General features: G+C 42.1%; 1 protein-coding gene across 1 annotated transcript in view; it reads right to left on the bottom strand.

Moving 5' to 3' along the window:
* Positions 1–461: 461 nt before the first annotated feature.
* LOC128636467 (prostaglandin D2 receptor-like) overlaps positions 462–21,811 on the bottom strand; it is a 193,070-nt gene continuing 171,720 nt past the window's right edge. The window contains exon 2 of the mRNA XM_053689482.1: positions 462–1,159. Within this exon, the coding sequence (XP_053545457.1) occupies positions 950–1,159 (210 nt within the window). The 3' untranslated portion in view covers positions 462–949. The remainder of the gene's footprint in view (positions 1,160–21,811) is intronic.

Raw genomic sequence — 21,811 nt, forward strand, 5'->3', positions numbered from 1 at the left:
TTTAACCAGTCAGTGCGGACTCATAAATAACTCCATAGGAGTGAGCGCCATGTTATCTATATGGCACACGTGAACTAGCACTGTCTAGCTGTGAAAAACTGTCAAAATGCACTGAGATAAGAGATAAGAGATACTATACCAGTGGTCATTATTATGGTCAGTTATCTACTTACTAGACAAATCTAATATCCCAACAGGTGTTTTTTTTGTCTAATATTGAGTCCACACATTCTTGGGCTTTATCTCAGTAGACACATACATTTTTTTAAATTGTATACCCCCAGTTTTTAATAATATATAGTAAAAGTTATATTTTCCACATATATCTTTCTTTAACGTTCATGAGTGCTACATTTGTACTCTTCTATCAGTTCTCTACTGATTTTTTGTAAAATTTATGACCAGTACAAGCACCAATCCCTAATATATTATTATTATAAATAAAAATTTAAAGGGGAACTTTTATTACTTACGAGTAGTGCCATTGTCTTTTCTTGTGATAACTGAGATAAGAGGCGACATTCAAGTGCTTAGAAATTGGCATATAAGCCTACCTAGGTTTAGCTTTCAACAAAGAATACAAAGATAGCAAAGCAAATGTGATGATAAAATTAAATTAGAAAGTTGTTTAAAATAGCATGGTCTATCTGAATTAGGAAAGTTTCATTTTGAGTAGACTTGTCCCTTTAATTTTGACTTTACTGCCCTTTTAATAACAAAACAAACAAACCATCAGGAAATCTTACTCTTTTTGTCATGCTTACAGCCCTGCAATAGACACAAATAGTGCTATACAGATATGCCCTCTATAATTAGAGTAGGGTTTACTATTCTTTCTGAAAAGAGTTTCCATTTCTACAAAACATAGTTCAATAACCTATACTCTCTATATAGTCTATAAAACAATATTTTCACTTGCTAACAACAAACTGTACAACGCAGTTTACATTTAGCGTTTGTTCTGGAGAAGATGAGACTGAACGCTCTTCTTTGATTGAACCTTCCCACATAGAGTGTGCACATGGGTGTGAAATTTTGATGTCCTGCAAATGATGAATATCCAAGGATCTACAATAGAGTTAATGGAAATGAACCTGAGGACTGTTAGGTCAGCGTATTCATTCTTTTCATCAGAAAATGCTCCAACATAAACTCGTACCTGTGGGCAGAAGTAAGACTGTTAGTTATGTACATGCACTGTGGTTAGTGCTGCATTATTTTGGAAAAAAAACATTATAATACAAACTTTAATATACACTAAAAGCCAAGCTAATATTAAAGCCGGTAATTGTTTTTCATAGGTGGATAGTACTTAAAATGGTTGGAAAAATGACTGTTCAAAAAGAGTATGTGATTTTAATTATGCACCTGTTGCATTTCAGTAGCAAAGGGTCAAAATCTGTTTCCATAGTACTGAAATGGAAGAATTAAAATTGGATCAGCCAATAGAATTGAACTTCAATCCTATTGTCTGATTGCATCAGCCAATAGGATTTTTCCTACCGTGACAAAATGTGAAACCCTTTTAAAATATGTAAAACACTGATATTAAATAAACACATATAAATATTTTAAAAATAATGTCCAATGTAATATTTTTTATATAAAATGTATGCATAAATATAAAATAATTAAAATCGTAAATATTATAAATTAAAGTTAAAAAGAATTTAAAGTCACATATGGGGGGACAATATTACTATAGCTTACCAGTCAGGGGCTAAAATGTACTTTTTCAAAATGCACACTGATTCCAGCCTCCAAACATGACATGACTAAGGACCTATTGCAGGCCTGAAACGTAGTTTTCACCCATGGACCCAGCTTAAAAAATAAAGGTTGTCTTTAAAAGCTTGGAGGCTGGAATCAGTGTGTATTTTGAAGTGCAATTGAGACCTGGCAAATCTCTTTCCATGCCCCCACATCTAGGCCTTCATTACATATGCAGCATCGCCCGCAAAATCCTCCGTCGCCGGTTTTTACGCGATTTTGGTATTACATATACGGCGTAGCATACAAGTTACGTGCGTATATTTCACCCGTCGCTCACAATTATTACTTCCATAGGCTAACATATCCAATATCCAGCGCAAGGCCTTATGTGGCGAACATGGAGAAATCTTACTCAATTTTTACCTCGCCATAAAAGGCAGCCGTTGCAGGCCTTGCACTGAGTATGGGAGCACCGTAATTCCCGAAAATGCTTGCAAAAATAAATTAACACCTAACGCATGCACAATGTCTATCTACCTGTCAACCGCAATCCCCCACCACAATAACTAAGAAAGTCTATTAACCCCTAAACTGCCATAGCCCACAACGCAATAAACCTAAGCCCTAACCTAACCTAACCCCCCCTAAATAAACTAAAATTAGCTAATTTACAAAATACTAAAGTCACCATTAAATATAAATAAATTTACACTACTTCTAAAATACAAATAAACTAAGTATAAATTAAAGGGGCAGTCTAATCAAAATTCAGGAGTAGACTGTCCCTTTAAGCAAGAATTACAGAAAAATAAAAAAAAAACATAATTTATGCTTACCTGATAAATTCCTTTCTTCTGTAGTGTGATCAGTCCACGGGTCATCATTACTTCTGGGATATTACTCCTCCCCAACAGGAAGTGCAAGAGGATTCACCCAGCAGAGCTGCATATAGCTCCTCCCCTCTACGTCACTCCCAGTCATTCGACCAAGGACCAACGAGAAAGGAAAAGCCAAGGGTGAAGTGGTGACTGGAGTATAAATTAAAAAATATTTACCTGCCTTAAAAACAGGGCGGGCCGTGGACTGATCACACTACAGAAGAAAGGAATTTATCAGGTAAGCATAAATTATGTTTTCTTCTGTTAAGTGTGATCAGTCCACGGGTCATCATTACTTCTGGGATACCAATACCAAAGCAAAAGTACACGGATGACGGGAGGGATAGGCAGGCTCTTTATACAGAAGGAACCACTGCCTGAAGAACCTTTCTCCCAAAAATAGCCTCCGATGAAGCAAAAGTGTCAAATTTGTAAAATTTGGAAAAAGTATGAAGCGAAGACCAAGTTGCAGCCTTGCAAATCTGTTCAACAGAGGCCTCATTCTTGAAGGCCCAAGTGGAAGCCACAGCTCTAGTAGAATGAGCTGTAATTCTTTCAGGAGGCTGCTGTCCAGCAGTCTCATAAGCTAAACGAATTATGCTACGAAGCCAAAAAGAAAGAGAGGTAGCGGAAGCTTTTTGACCTCTCCTCTGCCCAGAGTAAATGACAAACAGAGAAGACGTTTGTCGAAATTCCTTAGTTGCCTGTAAGTAAAATTTTAGAGCACGGACTACATCCAGGTTGTGCAGTAGACGTTCCTTCTTTGAAGAAGGATTTGGGCATAAAGAAGGAACAACAATCTCTTGATTGATATTCCTGTTAGTAACTACCTTAGGTAAGAACCCAGGTTTAGTACGCAGGACTACCTTATCCGAATGAAAAATCAAATAAGGAGAATCACAATGTAAGGCTGATAATTCAGAGACTCTTCGAGCCGAGGAAATAGCCATTAAAAATAGAACTTTCCAAGATAACAACTTTATATCAATGGAATGAAGGGGTTCAAACGGAACGCCCTGTAAAACATTAAGAACAAGGTTTAAACTCCATGGTGGAGCAACAGTTTTAAACACAGGCTTAATCCTGGCCAAAGCCTGACAAAAAGCCTGGACGTCAGGAACTTCTGACAGACGTTTGTGTAACAGAATGGACAGAGCTGAGATCTGTCCCTTTAATGAACTAGCAGATAAACCCTTTTCTAAACCTTCTTGTAGAAAAGACAATATCCTAGGAATCCTAACCTTACTCCAAGAGTAACCTTTGGATTCACACCAATATAGGTATTTACGCCATATCTTATGGTAAATCTTTCTGGTAACAGGTTTCCTAGCCTGTATTAAGGTATCAATAACTGACTCAGAAAACCCACATCTTGATAAAATCAAGCGTTCAATTTCCAAGCAGTCAGCTTCAGAGAAGTTAGATTTTGATGTTTGAAGGGACCCTGTATCAGAAGGTCCTGTTTCAGAGGTAGAGACCAAGGTGGACAGGATGACATGTCCACCAGGTCTGCATACCAAGTCCTGCGTGGCCACGCAGGTGCTATTAGAATCACTGATGCTCTCTCTTGTTTGATTCTGGCAATCAATCGAGGAAGCAACGGGAAGGGTGGAAACACGTAAGCCATCCTGAAGTCCCAAGGTGCTGTCAGAGCATCTATCAGGACTGCTCCTGGATCCCTGGATCTGGACCCGTAACGAGGAAGCTTGGCGTTCTGTCGAGACGCCATGAGATCTATCTCTGGTTTGCCCCAACGTCGAAGTATTTGGGCAAAGACCTCCGGATGAAGTTCCCACTCCCCCGGATGAAAAGTCTGACGACTTAAGAAATCCGCCTCCCAGTTCTCCACTCCCGGGATGTGGATTGCTGACAGGTGGCAAGAGTGAGACTCTGCCCAGCGAATTATCTTTGATACTTCCATCATAGCTAGGGAGCTTCTTGTCCCTCCCTGATGGTTGATGTAAGCTACAGTCGTGATGTTGTCCGACTGAAACCTGATGAACCCCCGAGTTGTCAACTGGGGCCAAGTCAGGAGGGCATTGAGAACTGCTCTCAATTCCAGAATGTTTATTGGCAGGAGACTCTCCTCCTGACTCCATTGTCCCTGAGCCTTCAGAGAATTCCAGACGGCACCCCAACCTAGAAGGCTGGCGTCTGTTGTTACAATTGTCCAGTCTGGTCTGCTGAATGGCATCCCCCTGGACAGATGTGGCCGAGAAAGCCACCATAGAAGAGAATTTCTGGTCTCTTGATCCAGATTCAGAGAAGGGGATAAGTCTGAGTAATCCCCATTCCACTGACTTAGCATGCACAGTTGCAGTGGTCTGAGGTGTAAGCGTGCAAAGGGTACTATGTCCATTGCCGCTACCATTAAGCCGATTACCTCCATGCATTGAGCCACTGACGGGTGTTGAATGGAATGAAGGGTGCGGCAAGCACTGTGAAGTCTTGTTAGCCTGTCCTCTGTCAGGTAAATCTTCATTTCTACAGAATCTATAAGAGTCCCCAGGAAGGGAACTCTTGTGAGTGGAACGAGTGAACTTTTCTTTTCGTTCACCTTCCATCCATGTGACCTTAGAAATGCCAGCACTAACTCTGTATGAGACTTGGCAGTTTGAAAGCTTGAAGCTTGTATCAGAATGTCGTCTAGGTATGGAGCTACCGAGATTCCCCGCGGTCTTAGTACCGCCAGAAGAGCACCCAGAACCTTTGTGAAGATTCTTGGAGCTGTAGCCAATCCGAATGGAAGAGCCACAAACTGGTAATGCCTGTCTAGGAAGGCAAACCTTAGGTACCGATAATGATCTTTGTGAATCGGTATGTGAAGGTAAGCATCTTTTAAATCTACAGTGGTCATGTACTGACCCTCTTGGATCATAGGTAAAATTGTCCGAATAGTCTCCATCTTGAACGATGGAACTCTTAGGAATTTGTTTAGGATCTTTAAGTCCAGGATTGGTCTGAAAGTTCCCTCTTTTTTGGGAACCACAAACAGATTTGAGTAAAACCCCTGTCCCTGTTCCGATCGTGGAACTGGATGGATTACTCCCATTAACAAGAGCTCTTGTACGCAGCGTAGAAACGCCTCTTTCTTTGTCTGGATTGTTGACAATCTTGACAGATGAAATCTCTCTCTTGGAGGAGAGTATTTGAAGTCCAGAAGGTATCCCTAAGATATTATCTCTAGCGCCCAGGGATCCTGAACATCTCTTGCCCAAGCCTGGGCGAAGAGAGAAAGTCTGCCCCCCACTAGATCCGATCCCGGATCGGGGGCCCTCAATTCATGCTGTTTTAGGGGCAGCAGTAGGTTTCCTAGTCTGCTTGCCCTTGTTCCAGGACTGGTTAGGTTTCCAGCCTTGTCTGTAGCGAGCAACAGCTCCTTCCTGTTTTGGTGCAGAGGAAGTTGATGCTGCTCCTGCTTTGAAATTACGAAAGGAACGAAAATTAGACTGTCTAGTCTTGGCTTTGGCTTTGTCCTGAGGCAGGGCATGGCCTTTACCTCCTGTAATGTCAGCGATAATCTCTTTCAACCCGGGCCCGAATAAGGTCTGCCCTTTGAAAGGTATATTAAGCAATTTAGACTTAGAAGTAACATCAGCTGACCAGGATTTTAGCCACAGCGCCCTGCGTGCCTGAATGGCGAATCCTGAATTTTTCGCCGTAAGTTTAGTAAGATGTACTACGGCCTCCGAAATGAATGAATTAGCTAGTTTAAGGACTCTAAGCCTGTCCGTAATGTCGTCCAGAGTAGCTGAACCAATGTTCTCTTCCAGAGACTCAATCCAGAATGCCGCTGCAGCCGTGATCGGCGCAATGCATGCAAGGGGTTGCAATATAAAACCTTGTTGAACAAACATTTTCTTAAGGTAACCCTCTAACTTTTTATCCATTGGATCTGAAAAAGCACAGCTATCCTCCACCGGGATAGTGGTACGCTTAGCTAAGGTAGAAACTGCTCCCTCCACCTTAGGGACCGTTTGCCATAAGTCCCTTGTGGTGGCGTCTATTGGAAACATTTTTCTAAATATCGGAGGGGGTGAGAACGGCACACCGGGTCTATCCCACTCCTTAGTAACAATTTCAGTAAGTCTCTTAGGTATAGGAAAAACCTCAGTACTCGTCGGTAGAGCAAAATATTTATCCAACCTACACATTTTCTCTGGTATTGCAACTGTGTTACAATCATTCAGAGCCGCTAACACCTCCCCTAGTAATACACGGAGGTTTTCCAGTTTAAATTTAAAATTTGAAATATCTGAATCCAGTCTGTTTGGATCAGAACCGTCACCCACAGAATGAAGTTCTCCGTCCTCATGTTCTGCCACCTGTGACGCAGTGTCTGACATGGCCCTAATATTATCAGCGCACTCTGTTCTCACCCCAGAGTGATCACGCTTACCTCTTAGTTCTGGTAATTTAGCCAAAACCTCAGTCATAACAGTAGCCATATCCTGTAATGTGATTTGTAATGGCCGCCCAGATGTACTCGGCGTTACAATATCACGCACCTCCCTCTGAGCGGGAGATGTAGGTACTGACACGTGAGGCGAGTTAGTCGGCATAACTCTCCCGTCGTTGTTTGGTGAAATTTGTTCAATTTGTACAGATTGACTTTTATTTAAAGTAGCATCAATACAGTTAGTACATAAATTTCTATTGGGCTCCACTTTGGCATTGCAACAAATGACACAGGTATCATCCTCTGAATCAGACATGTTTAACACACTAGCAAATAAACTTGCAACTTGGAAATACAATTCAATTAGAATAATATTAAAACGTACTGTGCCTTTAAGAAGCACAGAAGATTTATGACAGTTGAAAATTAATAAATTGAAACAGTTATAGCCTCAATCCTTGTAAACAACACAACTTTAGCAAAGGTTTAATCCCATTAGCAAAGATAACAAATTCTGAAAGCAGGAAACAAATTACAGAATAAACGTTTTTTATCTCAGTCAAACTATAATTCTCACAGCTCTGCTGAGAGAAATTACCTCCCTCAAAATAAGTTTTGAAGACCCCTGAGCTCTGTAGAGATGAACCGGATCATGCAGGGAATATAATGAGTTGCTGACTGAAATATTTGATGCGTAGTAAAAGCGCCAAAAAACGGCCCCTCCCCCTCACACACAGCAGTGAGGGAGAACAGAAACTGTCAGAAAACAGATTAAGCAACTGCCAAGTGGAAAAATAGTGCCCAAACATTTATTCACTCAGTACCTCAGCAAATGAAAACGATTTTACATTCCAGCAAAAACGTTAAACATAATCTCTAGTTATTAAACAGCTTTATGTATTTCATACAGTGTAATTCTAGTGAAGTACCATTCCCCAGAATACTGAAGTGTAAAGTATACATACATGACATTATATCGGTATGGCAGGATTTTCTCATCAATTCCATTGTCAGAAAATAAAAACTGCTACATACCTCTATGCAGATTCATCTGCCCGCTGTCCCCTGATCTGAAGTTTACCTCTCCTCAGATGGCCGAGAAACAGCAATATGATCTTAACTACTCCGGCTAAAATCATAACAAAAACTCTGGTAGATTCTTCTTCAAACTCTGCCAGAGAGATAATAACACACTCCGGTGCTATTTTAAAATAACAAACTTTTGATTGAAGATATAAAACTAAGTATAATCATCATAGTCCTCTCACACATCCTATCTAGTCGTTGGGTGCAAGAGAATGACTGGGAGTGACGTAGAGGGGAGGAGCTATATGCAGCTCTGCTGGGTGAATCCTCTTGCACTTCCTGTTGGGGAGGAGTAATATCCCAGAAGTAATGATGACCCGTGGACTGATCACACTTAACAGAAGAAAATAAGATTACAGAAAATAAAAAATAAAATTACAAAATTTTAAATAAATTACACCTAATCCCTCTGAAAATAAAAAAGCCCCCCAAAATAAAAACACCCCTAATCTAATCAACTACCAGTAGCCCTTAAAAGGTCTTTTTGCAGGGCATTGCCCCAAGATAATCAGCTCTTTTACCTGTAAAAAAAAGTACAATACTCCCCTCCAACATTACAACCCACCACCCACACACCCAACCCTACTCTAAAACCCACCCAATCTCCCCTTAAAAAACCTAACACTACCCCCTTGAAGATCACCCTACCTTGAGCCGTCTCCACCCACCCGGGCACACGTGGACCTCCAGAGGGGCAGAAGTCTTCATCCAGGCGGCATCTTCTATCTTCTTCCATCCGGAGCGGAGCGGGTCCATCTTGAAGACATCCGACGAGGAGCATCCTCTTACATCTGACGGCGACTGAAGAATGAAGGTTCCTTTAAATGACGTCATCCAAGATGGCGTCCCTTCAATTCCGATTAAAGGAACCTTCATTCTTCAGTCGCCTTCGGATGGAAGAGGATGCTCCGCGTCGGATGTCTTCAAGATGGAACCGCTCCGCTATTTTCTGTAATTCTTGCTTAAAGGGACAGTCTATTCCTGAATTTTGATTAGACTGCCCCTTTAATTTAAACTTAGTTTATTTGTATTTTAGAAGTAGTGTACATTTATTTATATTTAATGGTAACTTTAGTATTTTGTAAATTAGCTAATTTTAGTTTATTTAGGGGGGTTAGGTTAGGAGGGGTTAGGTTAGGGGGGTTAGGTTAGGGCTTAGGTTTATTGCATTGTGGGTTAATGGCAGATTAGGGTTTAATATTTTTAATAGGTAGTTTGCGATGTTGGGGTTGGCGGATTTAGGGGTTAATAATTTAGTTATTACTTGCGGTGTGGGTTTGATGGCGGATATAGGGGTAGGGGTTAATAGTTTAAATAGGCATATTGTGTTGTGGGGGGTTGTCGGTCTAGGGGTTAATACATTTAATATTAGTAATGAGAGGGGGGATTGCGGATATAGGGGTTTTACGTGTCAGGCTTATTTTTTATGAGGCGTGTTAGACTTTTACGGGAGATTTGTTATTTTATTTACTTTTCTTAGGCGCCGGCAGTTTCTAAAGTGACTCCAGAAATTTGTCTTTACGCTCATTTCTGGACATCGCTAGTTTATCAGACTTACGGCACTTTATGAACTGCCGGCGGGGTTTATGTAATACCCTGATGTGCGAGGTGAAATTACGGACGGCGCAGGTTCCCACGCTTTCGCCGAAACCTGCGCCGTATATTTGATCGCGCCCCTAGTGTGCTGTCTTCCTACATTGGATTGCTAAAATGTACTACCCCAGAGGGAAAAACATACTAGTCAACTAAATATTAATGTAAAGATAGGAAAAGTTTAATTTCTAACTTGCCCAATGCAATTTATTACTTGTATGGGACTACTGGTAGAAAACCCTTTATTCAAACTGCTTGGGACCAGAAAAGGTTTAGATTTTGGAATAGTTTGGAATATTTGCATCTGTAAAATGGGACAGTTTGGAGAGGGGATGGACCCAAGTGTAAACAACAATATCTTATGTCATTTCGGCAAAATTTACATCATAATACAGTTTATACATGTAACCTAAAAGTAGTTTTCTTTCCTAAGACATGGAGAGTCCACAACGTCATTCCAATTACTATTGGGACATTCAACTCCTGGCCAGCAGGAGGAGGCAAAGAGCACCCCAGGAAAGCTGTTAAGTGTAACTTCCCTTACCCATAATCCCCAGTCATTCTCTTTGCGTCTGTCAATGGAGGTTGTGCAAAGTTGGTGTCTGAAGATTTGAATCCTTTTATGGGTACTTTTCCCTGCAAGCAAGGATTGGGGTTTTAGCTGTGTCCATGTCAATCTCTTCAGTAAGAGTAGTGCTGGCTTTTAAGCGGTTAAAAGGCAGCAAGGTAGTCCTTGCTTTTAATTTAACACTTTGCTCTTTGAAATAAGAGTTAGTTACTCTGTTCTTTATTTTCCTACAGGTCCATGACAGGGAGTAAAGTACCTGCCACACCTAAGGAGCAACATCTGTCCTGCGGGATCTAAGGTAAGTGCCTTTGCCTTCTAGGTACTGGAGGACAGCGCACTTAAGAGGTTAATCCTCAAGTGGATTCTTTGAGGACATAGTAATCTTTTCAACTTAAGGATTCATATTGGGGACATGTGTTTTTGCACATTTTATGTGTTCCTAAATATTGAAGGCTACAGCAGTGTTTATATGGACACAGTATGAGAAGAGAGACTGGGCTAGGGGTTCAGAGGACCGGGATTTCCTTAATTTAATGCAGGCTATCAACATTTGTCTGCAGTTTTTATAAAGACAGCAGTTGAGGATGAGGTAGCCATCTCCTAACGGTTTACAGTATAACCGAGGAGTTGAGGACTTTTAAAATATTGTCTTTCTTCAGCCATTCATATGGAACAGGAGACTGTTCACGCACTTTGTTGGTGGCGCAGTTACTTCAGACCCGCTCATGTGACGCTTCGTACTTCCGGTTTATCGGAACAAAGCTTTTAAACAATCTGTGTAGTGGGTCTGTGTCAGCTTTGATTCTTCTGCTTCTGGACGCTCCCAACTACTAGTGGGGATTCAATCTGTCCAGTAGGAGGTCAGGCTATATTACTAACAAAACTACTAGAAAGTGTTTCTAACTTTATTTTATTTTTGACTCAGTAATTACAGCACGAAGTATAAACAGTTTTTACTTTTGATAACTTCGTTTTTTTTTCTGATTGCTCTGGAGTTTATTCTGTTATCATGGACACAGAATTAGACCAGTCTATCGCCTAGATTTAGAGTTTTGCGTTAGAAGGCGCGTTAGCTACGCATGTTTTTTCCCCCGCACCTTTTAAACAACGCTGGTATTTAGAGTTCTCTGAAGGGCTGCATTAGGCTCCAAAAAGGGAGCGTAGAGGCACATTTACCGCCACTTCAACTCTCAATACCAGCGTTGCTTACGGACGCTGCCAGCTTAAAAAACGTGCTCGTGCACGATTTCCCCATAGGAAACAATGGGGCAGTTTGAGCTGAAAAAAAACCTAACACCTGCAAAAAAGCAGCGTTCAGCTCCTAACGCAGCCCCATTGTTTCCTATGGGGAAACACTTCCTAAGTCTGCACCTAACACCCTAACATGTAACCGAGTCTAAACACCCCTAACCTTACACTTATTAACCTCTAATCTGCCGACCCCGCTATCGCTGACCCCTGCATTTTATTATTAACCCCTAATCTGCCGCTCTGTACACCGCCACAACCTACATTATACCTATGTACCCCTAATCTGCTGCCCCTAACACCGCCGACCCCTATATATATTTATTAACCCCTAATCTGCCCCCCAATGTCGCCGCTACCTACCTACACTTATTAACCCCTAATCTGCTGACCGGACCTCACCGCTACTATAATAAATTTATTAACCCCTAAATCGCCTCACTCCCGCCTCAAAACCCCTATAATAAATAGTATTAACCCCTAATCTGCCCTCCCTAACATCGTCGACACCTAACTTCAAATATTAACCCCTAATCTGCCGACCGGACCTCGCCGCTACTCTAATAAATGTATTAACCCCTAAAGCTAAGTCTAACCCTAACCCTAACACCCCCCCCCCAAGTTAAATATAATTTAAATCTAACGAAATAAAATAAATCTTATTAAATAAATTATTCCTTTTTAAAGCTAAATACTTACCTGTAAAATAATCCCTAATATAGCTACAATATAACTAATAATTATATTGTAGCTATTTTAGGATTTATATTTATTTTACAGGCAACTTTGTATTTATTTTAACCAGGTACAATAGCTATTAAATAGTTAATAACTATTTAATAGCTACCTAGTTAAAATACTTACCAAATTACCTGTAAAATAAATCCTAACCTAAGTTACAATTAAACGTAACACTACACTATCAATAAATTAATTAAATAAACTCCCTACAATTACCTACAATTATCTACAAATAAATCAACTAAACTAAATTACAAAAAAACCCCCACTAAATTACAAAAACAAACAAACACTAAATTAAAAAAAATTAAAAAAGATTACAAGAATTTTAAACTAATTACAACTACTCTAAGCCCCCTAAAAAAATAACAAAGCCCCCCAAAATAAAAAAATGCCCTACCCGAATCTAAAATAAAAAGTTTACAGCTCTTTTACCTTACCAGCCCTTAAAAGGGCCTTTTGCGGGGCATGCCCCAAAGAAAACAGCTCTTTTACCTGTAAAAAAAACATACAATACCCTACCCAAACATTACAACCCACCACCCACATACCCCTACTCTAACCCAAACCCCCCTTAAAAAACCTAGCACTAAGCCCCTGAAGATCTTCCTACCTTGTCTTTACAACGCCGGGTATCACCGATCCGTCCAGAAGAGGCTCCGAAGTCTTGATCCTATCCGGCAAGAAGAGGTCCAGAAGAGACTCCGAAGTCTTCATCCTATCCGGCAAGAAGAGGAGATCCAGACCGGCAAACATCTTCATCCAAGCGGCATTTCTATCTTCATCCATCCGACGAGGAGTGGCTCCATCTTCAAGACCTCCGGCGCGGAACATCCTCTTCTCCCGACGACTAGACGACGAATGAAGGTTCCTTTAAGGGACGTCATCCAAGATGGCGTCCCTCGAATTCCTATTGGAACAGCCAATAGAATGCGAGCTCAATCTGATTGGCTGATTGGATCAGCCAATCGGATTGAACTTGAATCTGATTGGCTGATTCAATCAGCCAATCAGATTATTCCTACCTTAATTCCGATTGACTGAAAGAATCCTATCATCCAATAGAATCCTATCAGCCAATCGGAATTCGAGGGACGCCATCTTGGATGACGTCCCTTAAAGGAACCTTCATTCGTCTAGTCGTCGGGAGAAGAGGATGTTCCGTGCCGGAGGTCTTGAAGATGGAGCCGCTCCTCGTCAGATGGATGAAGATAGAAGATGCCGCTTGGATGAAGATGTTTGCCGGTCCGGATCTCCTCTTCTTGCCGGATAGGATGAAGACTTCGGAGCCTCTTCTGGACCTCTTCTTGCCGGATAGGATGAAGACTTCGGAGCCTCTTCTGGACGGATCGTTGATACCCGGCGTGGTGAAGACAAGGTAGGAATATCTTCAGGGGCTTAGTGTTAGGTTTTTTAAGGGGGGGTTGGGTTAGATTAGGGGTATGTGGGTGGTGGGTTGTAATGTTGGGGTGGGTATTGTGTTTTTTTACAGGCAAAAGAGCTGTTTTCTTTGGGGCATGCCCCGCAAAAGGCCCTTTTAAGGGCTGGTAAGGTAAAAGAGCTGTAAACTTTTTATTTAAGATTAGGGTAGGGCATTTTTTTTGTTGGGGGGCTTTGTTATTTTTTTAGGGGGCTTAGAGTAGGTGTAATTAGTTTAAAATTCTTGTAATCTTTTTTATTTTTTGTAATTTAGTGGTTTTTTTTTTATAATTTAGTGTTTTTTTTTTTTTTGTAATTTAGTTTAGTTGATTTAATTGTAGATATTTGCTGGTAGTTTAATTAATTTATTGATAGTGTAGTGTTAGGTTTAATTGTAACTTAGGTTAGGATTTATTTTACAGGTAATTTTGTAATTATTTTAACTAGGTAGCTATTAAATAGTTATTAACTATTTAATAGCTATTGTACCTTGTTAAAATGAATACAAAGTTGCCTGTAAAATAAATATAAATCCTAAAATAGCTACAATATAATTATTCGTTATATTGTAGCTATATTAGGGTTTATTTTACAGGTAAGTATTTAGCTTTAAATAGGATTTATTTATTTAATAAGATTTATTTTATTTCGTTAGATTTAAATTATATTTAACTTAGGGGGGTGTTAGGGTTAGGGTTAGGGTTAGACTTAGCTTTAGGGGTTAATACATTTATTATAGTAGCGGCGAGGTCCGGTCGGCAGATTAGGGGTTAATACTTGAAGTTAGGTGTCAGCGATGTTAGGGAGGGCAGATTAGGGGTTAATACTATTTATTATTGGGTTTTTGAGGCGGGAGTGAGGCGGTTTAGGGGTTAATACATTTATTATAGTAGCGGAGAGGTCTGGTCGGCAGATTAGGGGTTAATAAGTGTAGGTAGGTAGCGGCAACGTTGGGGGGGGCAGATTAAGGGTTAATAAATATAGGGGTCGGCGATGTTAGGGGCAGCAGATTAGTGGTTCATAGGGATAATTTAGGTGGCGGTGGTGTGCGGTCGGCAGATTAGGGGTTAAAATTTTTTAATAGAGTGGCGGTGATGTGGGGGGGGGCCTCGGTTTAGGGGTGCATAGGTAGTTTATGGGTGTTAGTGTACTTTAGAGCACAGTAGTTAGGAGCTTTATGAACCGGCGTTAGCCCATAAAGCTCTTAACTCCTGACTTTTTTCTGCGGCTGGAGTCTTGTCGTTAGAGTTCTAACGCTCACTTCAGCCAAGACTCTAAATACCAGCGTTAGAAAGATCCCATTGAAAAGATAGGATACACAATTGACGTAAGGGGATCTGCGGTATGGAAAAGTCGTGGCTGGAAAGTGAGCGTTAGACCCTTACCTACAAGACTCTAAATACCAGCGGCCGGCCAAAACCAGCGTTAGGACCCCCTAACGCTGGTTTTGACGGCTAACGCAGAACTCTAAATCTAGGCATATGTCTGTGGATAAATGCCTACTATGTTTAGAGGCTCAGATTGTCTTACCAATGCAGTTGTATTCCTCCTGCTTAGCAAAGACTTTAACATTTAAAGACAAATTACTCCCTTCTGACTAATGCCTAATGTCTCTCAGGATAATGCTGTGTGTGATATGCCTCAGCTTTCTCCTCAAACGTCCCAAGCTTTAATGATTTCTCATACTGTGCCTTCTGTATCCTCTCATCCACCTGGGGGTGTTTATTTACCTGGGAATTTTGCCACGCAAATTTCTTCTGCAGTAACTGCGGCTTTGTCAGCTTTCCCTTCATCGGGTAAATGAAAGAGAAAATTTAAACGTGCCTGATACTAAGGCTTCTGACTCTAGGTCTGCATTAGCCAATATTTCTCAGTTGTCTGACGAGGAGACTACTTCAGTAACCTCTAAAGGCGAGATCTCAGACTCTGACATTCTAGCAGATAAATCTTCAGAATCTGAAGAGGTTTATTTTAGATTTAAGCTTGAAAATCTCTGGTTATTACTCAAGGAGGTTCTAGCTACTTTAAATGACTCTGAGCCTTCGGTTGCTGTCAACCCCACAAAGTCTTCTAAATTGGATAGAGTTTATGATTCTCCATCTTCTGAGGAGGTTTTTCCTGTCCCAAGGAAGATGTCTGAAAGTATTGCTCAGGAATAGGATAAACCAGGGGTTCCCTTTTCCCCTTCCCCTATTTTTAAGAAGATGTTTCCTGTTGTTGACTCTATTCACGACTCATGGTGCACGGTTCCTAAAGTTGAAGGAGCTATTTCTACTCTTGCCAAGAGAACAACTATTCCTATAGAGGATAGTTGCTCTTTTAAGGATCCATTGGATAAGAAGCAAGAAGCTTACTAAAAAAAGATGTACATCCATCAAGGATTACAGTGGCAACCTATTGGTGTGATGCCTTGTTGGATCTTATTACTGAGAAAACTATGATAGAGGAGATCCAAGGTAGGATCAAGGCTCTCAAATTGGCCAATACCTTTATCCGCGATGCCATCATGCAAATAATTCGACTGGGAGCTAAGATGTCTAGCTTCACTGTGCTAACACGCAGAGCTCTGTGGTTAAAATCCTGGTCAGCCGACGTCTCTTCTAAGGCCAAGCTTTTCGCTTTACCTTATACGGGAAAGACTTTGTTCGGACCTGGTGTGGCAGAGATAATTTCAGAGATTACGGGTGTAAAAGTATATTTCCTACCTCAGGAGAAGAAGAATAGATTTAGAGGTCGCCAGACTTCTAATTTTTGTTCCTTTTGTAGATTTTAGGAAAAAAAGACAAAAGTCTTCATCCTCCTCTTCCAAACCTGACCAATCCAGATCTACTTAAAAGTCCAACCAGCCCTGGAACAATTGAAAACAGAATAAGTTCTTCTCCCGATTCCATTGTGGATCAGGTGGGGGGCAGGCTTTCTCTTTTTCGTGAAACCTGGATATGCAATGTCCAAGATCCTTGGGTAGTGGACATAGTATCCCAAGGCTACAGAATGAGATTCAATAAATAAAAAGAGAGAAGCGCTCAACCTGGAAACGAACAATAGCATAATAGCTTGTTCTATGGCTAGTTACCACCCAAGAAGCAGCCTCTTTTTGCTCAACATGTGCCTTTCACAGAGAAAAACTTTCCTGAAGCATATCAGTCTGATCCTGACTTCACAGTACAGTCCAGCCCCGAAATACCAGGCAATCCTTCTCTGAACGAGAGAAACAGCAAAACCCCAGACGTACGTTTCGGCCTATTGTGGGCCTCGTCAGTGAGGTGCAGCCATATCCCTCTAGGCACACTGAGCAACGGGTCCACGTCTGGATTCCCACATCACACTTAGGGAGACTTCCCAAAATGTCATAATTTGCATAAATAAAAAGAGAGAAGCGCTCAACCTGGAAACGAACAATAGCATAATAGCTTGTTCTATGGCTAGTTACCACCCAAGAAGCAGCCTCTTTTTGCTCAACATGTGCCTTTCACAGAGAAAAACTTTCCTGAAGCATATCAGTCTGATCCTGACTTCACAGTACAGTCCAGCCCCGAAATACCAGGCAATCCTTCTCTGAACGAGAGAAACAGCAAAACCCCAGACGTACGTTTCGGCCTATTGTGGGCCTCGTCAGTGAGGTGCAGCCATATCCCTCTAGGCACACTGAGCAACGGGTCCACGTCTGGATTCCCGCATCACACTTAGGGAGACTTCCCAAAATGTCATAATTTGCATAAATAAAAAGAGAGAAGCGCTCAACCTGGAAACGAACAATAGCATAATAGCTTGTTCTATGGCTAGTTACCACCCAAGAAGCAGCCTCTTTTTGCTCAACATGTGCCTATCACAGAGAAAAACTTTCCTGAAGCATATCAGTCTGATCCTGACTTCACAGTACAGTCCAGCCCCGAAATACCAGGCAATCCTTCTCTGAACGAGAGAAACAGCAAAACCCCAGACGTACGTTTCGGCCTATTGTGGGCCTCGTCAGTGAGGTGCAGCCATATCCCTCTAGGCACACTGAGCAACGGGTCCACGTCTGGATTCCCGCATCACACTTAGGGAGACTTCCCAAAATGTCATAATTTGCATAAATAAAAAGAGAGAAGCGCTCAACCTGGAAACGAACAATAGCATAATAGCTTGTTCTATGGCTAGTTACCACCCAAAAAGCAGCCTCTTTTGCTCAACATGTGCCTTTCACAGAGAAAAACTTTCCTGAAGCATATCAGTCTGATCCTGACTTCACAGTACAGTCCAGCCCCGAAATACCAGGCAATCCTTCTCTGAACGAGAGAAACAGCAAAACCCCAGACGTACGTTTCGGCCTATTGTGGGCCTCGTCAGTGAGGTGCAGCCATATCCCTCTAGGCACACTGAGCAACGGGTCCACGTCTGGATTCCCGCATCACACTTAGGGAGACTTCCCAAAATGTCATAATTTGCATAAATAAAAAGAGAGAAGCGCTCAACCTGGAAACGAACAATAGCATAATAGCTTGTTCTATGGCTAGTTACCACCCAAGAAGCAGCCTCTTTTTGCTCAACATGTGCCTTTCACAGAGAAAAACTTTCCTGAAGCATATCAGTCTGATCCTGACTTCACAGTACAGTCCAGCCCCGAAATACCAGGCAATCCTTCTCTGAACGAGAGAAACAGTAAAACCCCAGACGTACGTTTCGGCCTATTGTGGGCCTCGTCAGTGAGGTGCAGCCATATCCCTCTAGGCACACTGAGCAACGGGTCCACGTCTGGATTCCCGCATCACACTTAGGGAGACTTCCCAAAATGTCATAATTTGCATAAATAAAAAGAGAGAAGCGCTCAACCTGGAAACGAACAATAGCATAATAGCTTGTTCTATGGCTAGTTACCACCCAAGAAGCAGCCTCTTTTTGCTCAACATGTGCCTTTCACAGAGAAAAACTTTCCTGAAGCATATCAGTCTGATCCTGATTTCACAGTACAGTCCAGCCCCGAAATACCAGGCAATCCTTCTCTGAACGAGAGAAACAGCAAAACCCCAGACGTACGTTTCGGCCTATTGTGGGCCTCGTCAGTGAGGTGCAGCCATATCCCTCTAGGCACACTGAGCAACGGGTCCACGTCTGGATTCCCGCATCACACTTAGGGAGACTTCCCAAAATGTCATAATTTGCATAAATAAAAAGAGAGAAGCGCTCAACCTGGAAACGAACAATAGCATAATAGCTTGTTCTATGGCTAGTTACCACCCAAGAAGCAGCCTCTTTTTGCTCAACATGTGCCTTTCACAGAGAAAAACTTTCCTGAAGCATATCAGTCTGATCCTGACTTCACAGTACAGTCCAGCCCCGAAAACAGAATTTATGTTTACCTGATAAATTACTTTCTCCAACGGTGTGTCCGGTCCACGGCGTCATCCTTACTTGTGGGATATTCTCTTCCCCAACAGGAAATGGCAAAGAGCCCAGCAAAGCTGGTCACATGATCCCTCCTAGGCTCCGCCTACCCCAGTCATTCGACCGACGTAAAGGAGGAATATTTGCATAGGAGAAACCATATGATACCGTGGTGACTGTAGTTAAAGAAAATAAATTATCAGACCTGATTAAAAAACCAGGGCGGGCCGTGGACCGGACACACCGTTGGAGAAAGTAATTTATCAGGTAAACATAAATTCTGTTTTCTCCAACATAGGTGTGTCCGGTCCACGGCGTCATCCTTACTTGTGGGAACCAATACCAAAGCTTTAGGACACGGATGAAGGGAGGGAGCAAATCAGGTCACCTAAATGGAAGGCACCACGGCTTGCAAAACCTTTCTCCCAAAAATAGCCTCAGAAGAAGCAAAAGTATCAAACTTGTAAAATTTGGTAAAAGTGTGCAGTGAAGACCAAGTCGCTGCCTTACATATCTGATCAACAGAAGCCTCATTCTTGAAGGCCCATGTGGAAGCCACAGCCCTAGTGGAATGAGCTGTGATTCTTTCAGGAGGCTGCCGTCCGGCAGTCTCATAAGCCAATCTGATGATGCTTTTAATCCAAAAAGAGAGAGAGGTAGAAGTTGCTTTTTGACCTCTCCTTTTACCAGAATAAACAACAAACAAGGAAGATGTTTGTCTAAAATCCTTTGTAGCATCTAAATAGAATTTTAGAGCGCGAACAACATCCAAATTGTGCAACAAACGTTCCTTCTTTGAAACTGGATTCGGACACAAAGAAGGCACGACTATCTCCTGGTTAATGTTTTTGTTAGAAACAACTTTCGGAAGAAAACCAGGTTTAGTACGTAAAACCACCTTATCTGCATGGAACACCAGATAAGGAGGAGAACACTGCAGAGCAGATAATTCTGAAACTCTTCTAGCAGAAGAAATTGCAACCAAAAACAAAACTTTCCAAGATAATAACTTAATATCAACGGAATGTAAGGGTTCAAACGGAACCCCCTGAAGAACTGAAAGAACTAAATTGAGACTCCAAGGAGGAGTCAAAGGTTTGTAAACAGGCTTGATTCTAACCAGAGCCTGAACAAAGGCTTGAACATCTGGAACAGCTGCCAGCTTTTTGTGAAGTAACACAGACAAGGCAGAAATCTGTCCCTTCAAGGAACTTGCAGATAATCCTTTCTCCAATCCTTCTTGAAGAAAGGATAGAATCTTAGGAATTTTTACCTTGTCCCAAGGGAATCCTTTAGATTCACACCAACAGATATATTTTTTCCATATTTTGTGGTAAATTTTTCTAGTTACAGGCTTTCTGGCCTGAACAAGAGTATCAATAACAGAATCTGAGAACCCTCGCTTTGATAAGATCAAGCGTTCAATCTCCAAGCAGTCAGTTGGAGTGAGACCAGATTCGGATGTTCGAACGGACCCTGAACAAGAAGGTCTCGTCTCAAAGGTAGCTTCCATGGTGGAGCCGATGACATATTCACCAGGTCTGCATACCAAGTCCTGCGTGGCCACGCAGGAGCTATCAAGATCACCGATGCCCTCTCCTGATTGATCCTGGCTACCAGCCTGGGGATGAGAGGAAACGGCGGGAATACATAAGCTAGTTTGAAGGTCCAAGGTGCTACTAGTGCATCTACTAGAGTCGCCTTGGGATCCCTGGATCTGGACCCGTAGCAAGGAACCTTGAAGTTCTGACGAGAGGCCATCAGATCCATGTCTGGAATGCCCCACAGTTGAGTAATTTGGGCAAAGATTTCCGGATGGAGTTCCCACTCCCCCGGATGTAATGTCTGACGACTCAGAAAATCCGCTTCCCAATTTTCCACTCCTGGGATGTGGATTGCAGACAAGTGGCAGGAGTGAGTCTCCGCCCATTGAATGATTTTGGTCACTTCTTCCATCGCCAGGGAACTCCTTGTTCCCCCCTGATGGTTGATGTACGCAACAGTCGTCATGTTGTCTGATTGAAACCGTATGAACTTGGCCTTTGCTAGCTGAGGCCAAGCCTTGAGAGCATTGAGTATCGCTCTCAGTTCCAGAATATTTATCGGTAGAAGAGATTCTTCCCGAGACCAAAGACCCTGAGCTTTCAGGGGTCCCCAGACCGCGCCCCAGCCCATCAGACTGGCGTCGGTCGTGACAATGACCCACTCTGGTCTGCGGAAGCTCATCCCCTGTGACAGGTTGTCCAGGGACAGCCACCAACGGAGTGAATCTCTGGTCCTCTGATTTACTTGTATCGTCGGAGACAAGTCTGTATAATCCCCATTCCACTGACTGAGCATGCACAGTTGTAATGGTCTTAGATGAATGCGCGCAAAAGGAACTATGTCCATTGCCGCTACCATCAAACCTATTACTTCCATGCACTGCGCTATGGAAGGAAGAGGAACGGAATGAAGTATTTGACAAGAGTTTAGAAGTTTTGTTTTTCTGGCCTCTGTCAGAAAAATCCTCATTTCTAAGGAGTCTATTATTGTTCCCAAGAAGGGAACCCTCGTTGACGGAGATAGAGAACTCTTTTCTACGTTCACTTTCCATCCGTGAGATCTGAGAAAGGCCAGGACAATGTCCGTGTGAGCCTTTGCTAGAGGAAGGGACGACGCTTGAATCAGAATGTCGTCCAAGTAAGGTACTACTGCAATGCCCCTTGGTCTTAGCACCGCTAGAAGGGACCCTAGTACCTTTGTGAAAATCCTTGGAGCAGTGGCTAATCCGAACGGAAGTGCCACGAACTGGTAATGCTT

The sequence above is a fragment of the Bombina bombina genome, chromosome 1, assembly GCF_027579735.1.
Source record: "Bombina bombina isolate aBomBom1 chromosome 1, aBomBom1.pri, whole genome shotgun sequence".
Taxonomy (NCBI): domain Eukaryota; kingdom Metazoa; phylum Chordata; class Amphibia; order Anura; family Bombinatoridae; genus Bombina; species Bombina bombina.